We start from the raw sequence: 6,646 nt of genomic DNA on the forward strand, positions 1-6,646 counted from the left end.
CCAAGCAAGCAGAGTAATGAGGATTTATACACACAGTTTCAGTGCAAGCCAAAAAAAAAGGAATTAAATGCGATAATGTGCATAAAGCCATTTCATAGAAGCACCAGGCTGAACCTGAAACCTGTTGTAAATGAGTATTGACACATTTGTACCATGTATTGTCAGCAGACACACACAGAGTACATTATATGCAGGGTTTTAAAAACATTGAGGATCCTCGTTCACTGTTTCTCTTCTGTTTGTATTCCCCAGGTGGCCTGTATGCAGTTCATCAACATAGTTGTGCACTCAGTGGAGGACATGAATTTCAGAGTTCACCTACAGTATGACTTCACCAAGCTGTGTCTGGACGACTACTTAGACGTGAGTTGAGACATGACGCTGCAGGAAAAATTCACAGACGGAGCGAACACTCCCGCTCTTAATACTCGGCTCAATCCAGAGCACAGGTTGTCATTATAGCACCCCCGAGACAGCAACCATAGAAACTCAGTCGATAATGGCTTTTCCATTACTTGAGAGAGAAAAAATCTTGTCAGTTCTGTAAATCCTTGTCTCCCGTCTCACTGCACAGGTGAGATCAATGCTGGCCTTTGGGTCTGAGATGTCAGCCTCATGCATTGAACTGAAAAAGTAAATATCTCCTCCCTCATCCTTATCAGCACGGCATTTCTTTTTTTGCGCATGTTTTCCAGAAACTAAAGCATACAGAGAGCGATAAGCTGCAGGTTCAGATCCAGGCCTACTTGGATAACGTGTTTGATGTGGGAGCCCTTCTGGAGGATGCGGAGACCAAAAACGCCGCCCTGGAGCGTGTGGAGGAGCTGGAGGAGAACATGTCGCATGTGAGAGCCCTCGACTTTTTGATTTTACTCTCTGAAAATTCTGAAAATCCACAAAACTGACTCCTAAATCTCATCTATTTTCCCTTACAAAAGGGTATGTATTAATGTCCAGGATGTCAGCGTGGGTTTTGCTATGATCTCATTCTTTTCCTCCCGGTTATTGTACTTGTAGATGTCAGAGAAGCTGCAGGATACGGAGAATGAGGCCATGTCCAAGATCGTGGAGCTTGAGAAGCAGCTGATGCAAAGAAACAAGGACCTTGAATCGATTAGGGTCAGACTCCAACTCTGAACATTCACATTCATCCTTTAAGTGTCCATTTAAGCACTCAAAGTGTTCTGCCAACTGTTGAAATGGGGTTAGGGTTGGAAGGTTTCCACTCTCATGGCAGAAATATATATATAAAAAAAGATTATACAATACTTTATTAACAATTCTCAACTCTCTGTCTCCCCCTCTCCCACACAGGAAGTCTACAAAGACACCAGCTCGCAGGTACACTCGCTGCGGCAGATGTTGAAGGAGAAGGACGAGGCCATCCAGCGACAGAGTAACCTGGAGAAAAAGATCCACGAACTGGAGAAACAAGGCACCATCAAGATCCACAAGAAGGGAGACGGAGACATCTCCATCCTGCCCTCGCCATCCTCCGGTGTGGGTGGCTTGCCGGGTGTTGTGATGGGAGGAAACGGTGCAGCCGTCACTCCAAATCACATGGGAGTCGTAGCTGGCACGCCGGCTCCACCACCACCTCCTCCTCCACCCCCTCCACTGCCAGTGAACGGCACATGTAGGTTTAATATTAGTGCAGTTTATCAGCATGTAAACTGTTAATCATGAAATGCAGAAAGAAGAGAGAAACTACACAGTTTGTGCGTCGAATAAAAAGTGATACTAAGCATTGAGCGTCTCTCCTCTCTCCTAGTGTTAAACGGACCATCGTCAGCCGTTCCTGCAGCTGCAGCTCCCCCACCTCCACCGCCTCCCCCTCCACCTCCGCCTCCCCCTCCAGGGCTAGCCTCTCATATCTCAGGACCTTTGCCTCCGCCGCCTCCTCCTGTAGCGCCGCCGCTGCCCGGCTGTGGGACGCCCACTGTCATCATGAACTCTGGGTTAGCAGGTAAAATACACACATTGAGTCAAGTTTGTGTGTACATGTGAGTTATGTGATGAAGAACTATCCTGTGATCGGCATAACTGTTTCAATAGGTGAAAATAGAGTAATGTGCAGATATTTTCTGCAAAACAGCGTTACTTTTATTATATTAGACTTGTATTCCAACTACTTTTGTCACTGGCAAAATTGTTATGTTGTTCCCACCTCAACACTGCAGCTGCTTCATGGTAAAGTGTATTTGCGATGTGCACGTGTAAGCTTTCTCACTAACTGCCAATTTCTTAATGATTTGTCTTTGAATTGTTTCTTTTTCTGCCAACCAGAGGGACCCATCAAACTTTTCTGTAGGTTCTTCTTGTCATGTTTGGTGTTTTGTCCCTCCAATGTTCCCTTTTTTTATCAAAAGGACAAAATTTTTTGGAAAATGGTATTTTCAGCCTCTGAATCCTAATAGAAAACAAACAAACAAACAACTTCCATTTGTGCAATTCAAGCCTCCTGGAAATAGTTCATAATTGTTTTCATGTTTCTCAAAGACATTTTTTTTTCTTGCCACTTCTAACATGACCTTGGTAGCATATAAAAACACAGATTCCAAAAACAGTGAACTGTTTCTTCATGAATTCTATTTTTGAACAGTGAGACTTTCTGTGAAACATAGAAAATACCACATTTCAAAATTCTGCATGATTTACCTTCACACCTTGCTGTAGTCTTGTTATATATGTGTGTGTGTGTGTGTGTGTGTGTGTGTGTGTGTGTGTGTGTGTGTGTGTGCGTGCGTTGAATTAAATATCACCACATCTCAGTGTTGTTTGCATGCTGAGACACGGTGACCTGCTGGTGCACGCAGAGGATAGAAAGTGATAGGCTTTATGCAGAGCTGTTGGAATGCTGTTTGCCCTCTCGTGACGGCCTTATCTTTCTGTCCCTGCTGACACCTCGTCTCTGTGACTAAACCAGGCGCCACCTCGATGCTCAGCTTCGGCGAATTGGCCCAGGTGGCCACAAATAGCCATAATCTGTCCGATAAAGTGTGTCACCGGGCCAGGCAGGAAATCCTCGCCATGTGCATCATTTACTGTACAGGGTACATACACTTTGGCATTGTTCACCTTCCAGAGGCTGACAGGCTTTACTCTGCTTCAAGTATGACCAAGAGTCCATTTTGTTTAAAACTCAACTTGAAGTAGGGATGTATGTTTTTAGAGATAAAACAGTCATATCCACGTTTGTCACCTGTCTACCCTTTCACCTTTTTGTGTGTGTGTGTGTGTGTGTGTGTGTGTGTGTGTGTGTGTGTGTGTGCGTGTGTGTGTGTGTGTGTGTCCTCTCAGAGGAGATGGGGAAGTGTTGCTAACTCTTCTGTTTCCTGTGTAGCTGTTAAGATCAAGAAGCCCATCAAGACTAAGTTCCGTATGCCCGTCTTCAACTGGGTAGCCCTGAAACCGAACCAGATCAACGGGACTGTCTTTAACGAGATCGATGATGAGAGGATACTCGAGGTAAGAGTCTGAATCGTTTAGTCCCCTTTCTGCCTCATTTCCACGATGATGGAACATTAACAGATTCTTTGTCGGCATCTTTAAGGACCTCAACGTGGATGAGTTCGAGGAGATGTTTAAGACGAAAGCTCAGGGCCCGGCTATCGACCTCATCTCAAGCAAGCAGAAGATCATCCAAAAGATGCCCAACAAGGTGACGCTGCTGGACTCCAACAGAGCAAAGAACCTGGCCATCACACTGAGGAAAGTGGGCAAGACTCCTGAGGAGATCTGCAAGGCCATTCAGATGTAAGTCTCAGAATAAAACTAAAGACCTTTTTTGTTTTTATTTGATGTCCTTCATGGCATAAGATATAAAATGGTCTATGTCTTTTTACTTTGGGTTTCAAGTATCTAACATACTTTGCATATTTCTACCCTCCTTTGTCTCGCCGTCTTCCAGCTTTGACCTGCGAACTCTGCCGGTGGACTTCGTGGAGTGTCTGATGCGCTTCCAGCCCACGGAACATGAGATTAAAAGCATGCGACAGTATGAGAAGGAGCGCAAACCGCTGGAGAGCCTGACGGACGAGGACCGCTTCATGATGCAGTTTAGTAAAATCGAGCGGCTCATGCAGAAGATGACCATCATGGCCTTCATCGGCAACTTCTGCGAGAGCGTGCAGATGCTCACACCGGTGAGAACTGGGATCACGTGTGTGTAGGACACTATGTTCCTACAGTAAAACACTGAATATGATTAGAGGCAGTCTATAAGGGATGCTGTGACCATAGAGCGTTTACTGAATTTAACATCTTCTCATGTTGTCCTCTTCGTTTGCCCCACAGCAAATTCATGCAGTCATTGCAGCATCTGTGTCCATCAAGTCGTCACAGAAGCTAAAGAAAATTCTAGAGGTAACTCATTTATTTGTATCCGAACATAATGTTAAATGAATGCAGGAGTTTTTCTTACACATTCTTGTTCCTTCTTGTTTGCCAGATTATCTTGGCACTGGGAAACTACATGAACAGCAGCAAAAGGGGAGCGGTGTACGGATTCAAGCTGCAAAGTTTAGACTTGGTAAGTTGCCTCCCTCTGACTTTAAAGCCTTTTACTTTTTCTACACAGATGTTTTCCTTAAGTTTTTGTGTTTTCTATTTGACTTTCTCCACAGCTACTTGATACCAAGTCGACGGACCGTAAGATAACGTTGTTACACTACATAGCCAATGTGGTAAAGGAGAAATACTCACAAGTTTCTCTCTTCTACAATGAGCTGCACTATGTGGAGAAAGCTGCAGCAGGTGAGTTGCATAGTGCACGTGTGTCGTTCTCATCTGACTTTTTACAGTTCACGTGTACTCACACGTCCGCTGGTGTTCACAGTGTCGTTGGAGAACGTCCTGCTGGATGTTAAGGAGCTGCTGAGAGGCATGGAGCTGACCAAAAGAGAGTACAGCATGCACGGCCACAACACTATGCTCAAAGACTTCATCACACACAATGAGAACAAGCTGAAGAAGCTGCAGGACGATGCCAAGATTGCACAGGTAACACGAGCACGCCTCGCTTTGCAAACCTAATGCCTTGTTTTATTGTTTTTTTAAAAACCCTGTTGTTGTGACAAAGGTTTAAAATGAAATCATCCGAGTGTTTTCTAAGTAAGTCAACTGTCCGTCTTTGAAAGGATGCCTTTGACGAGGCAGTGAAGTTCTTCGGGGAGAACGCCAAAACAACGCCACCCTCCGTCTTCTTCCCTGTGTTTGTGCGATTTGTGAAGGCTTACAGGGTGAGTTGGATGTGTTAATGCTTGTGTATGTGTCCATATGGAGAGTATGTAGAGAAAACCCATCACACCATGTGTTACTGCTACTCACAGCTGCTGTGTCAACTCTGTTTAGTGCATCCTAAACTCCTCCAAACCATGTCAATGACTTCATTCATCACATTTCATGGTGCTGAAATAGAATCTCAGCTCGCACAGCGCATGTGGCGAAACTATTCGATGCATTTGAAATGAGAGTTTCTTATGTCATGATAACAGCACAGTTTTCTCTATGATAGTACCGGTAGTGTATTTAAACACGTTGTAACTGTGTGCCATGTGTATGTGATATCCTCAGCAAGCAGAAGAGGACAATGAGCAGAAAAAGAGACAGGAGCAGATTTTGATGGAGAAGCTTCTCGAACAGGAGGCCATGATGGAGGAAGACCAGAAGGTGAGTCACTGTTCTTTCAACTCTCAACCCCCTCCACCCTCCTTTTTTCCCTCATCCCCTCCCTCCCTATTCCCCCCCCCCCCCCCCCCTTCTTTCTAGGGCAGGTGGCTACAGTGGATCATGAAGACCACTTCATCCTTCCTTCCTCCATGATTCCTGATCACAGGATTAGTTGAGCACTGACTGCCTGCCGGGTGTAGTTATATCTGGTTCTACAGTCTGACACACCGCTGAGCCACATCACATCGACTCAGGATCAGCGGTTATACTTCTTAAATGGTTCAGTTAGCTCACACGTGCACAAACCTACAGAGTGAAGCGAAAAGCATATTTGAGCTAAAATACATCGTTGGTGGAAGAATCCCTTGTACTGGACTTGTGTCTAAGAGTATGACTTATTAATACATGTTAAATGAGGTGTGTGTGTGTGTGTGTGTGTGTGTGTGTGTGTGTGTGTGTGTGTGTGTTTGTGTGTGTCTCCTCAGTCTCCATCTCATAAAAACAAGCGGCAGCAGCAAGAGCTGATCCAGGAGCTCAGGAGGAAACAGGTGAAAGACAGCCGCCACGTCTACGAAGGCAAAGATGGAGCGATAGAAGACATCATCACGGGTAATATCACCTGGGCCTGGCTGCAGTCTCTTGCCACACACACACACACACACACACACACACACACATACGGTACAGGGCGCTCTGCATGAAGGTCCTCTCCGACGCTATACATTCAGTCATTAACAAAGGGAATCTAAATCAACTAACACAATGACTTTGGCTTTTCTTAAAATTCAGCTGTCAGATGTTTGAGAACTAAAGGTGTATAACCGAATGAGTACAAACATGCTCTGACAGTCCAGCTAATCTAGTGACATTCAGCTCCAAATGTGTCTGATGGTCATTGCTAATCTTATCTGCTTTGTCATTGCTTTGTAACACCATCTGTACGTAGACGGGGCCGGGTTGGGACTAGCTCCTAGGA

At 45.1% G+C, this 6,646-nt stretch overlaps 1 protein-coding gene across 7 annotated transcripts in view; it reads left to right on the forward strand.

Moving 5' to 3' along the window:
* Window positions 1-6,646, forward strand: part of fmnl2a (formin-like 2a) — a 45,563-nt gene that overhangs the window by 35,442 nt on the left and 3,475 nt on the right. For 4 of the 7 annotated variants that reach the window (XM_068703565.1, XM_068703572.1, XM_068703579.1 and 1 more), the window contains exons 11-26: window positions 253-363; window positions 696-845; window positions 1,018-1,119; window positions 1,315-1,636; window positions 1,772-1,966; window positions 2,287-2,307; window positions 3,344-3,468; window positions 3,554-3,756; window positions 3,911-4,145; window positions 4,297-4,365; window positions 4,451-4,531; window positions 4,626-4,755; window positions 4,838-5,001; window positions 5,139-5,240; window positions 5,575-5,670; window positions 6,156-6,279. In XM_068703565.1, the coding sequence (XP_068559666.1) occupies window positions 253-363; window positions 696-845; window positions 1,018-1,119; window positions 1,315-1,636; window positions 1,772-1,966; window positions 2,287-2,307; window positions 3,344-3,468; window positions 3,554-3,756; window positions 3,911-4,145; window positions 4,297-4,365; window positions 4,451-4,531; window positions 4,626-4,755; window positions 4,838-5,001; window positions 5,139-5,240; window positions 5,575-5,670; window positions 6,156-6,279 (2,230 nt within the window). The remainder of the gene's footprint in view (window positions 1-252; window positions 364-695; window positions 846-1,017; window positions 1,120-1,314; window positions 1,637-1,771; window positions 1,967-2,286; window positions 2,308-3,343; window positions 3,469-3,553; window positions 3,757-3,910; window positions 4,146-4,296; window positions 4,366-4,450; window positions 4,532-4,625; window positions 4,756-4,837; window positions 5,002-5,138; window positions 5,241-5,574; window positions 5,671-6,155; window positions 6,280-6,646) is intronic. The other 3 variants (XM_068703604.1, XM_068703611.1, XM_068703596.1) reach the window with 1 other exon arrangement.

Source organism: Cebidichthys violaceus, unplaced genomic scaffold, assembly GCF_023349555.1.
Source record: "Cebidichthys violaceus isolate CVI_PGR_0920_01 unplaced genomic scaffold, fCebVio1.0.p SCAF_11, whole genome shotgun sequence".
In the NCBI taxonomy this organism is placed as follows: Eukaryota; Metazoa; Chordata; class Actinopteri; order Perciformes; family Stichaeidae; genus Cebidichthys; species Cebidichthys violaceus.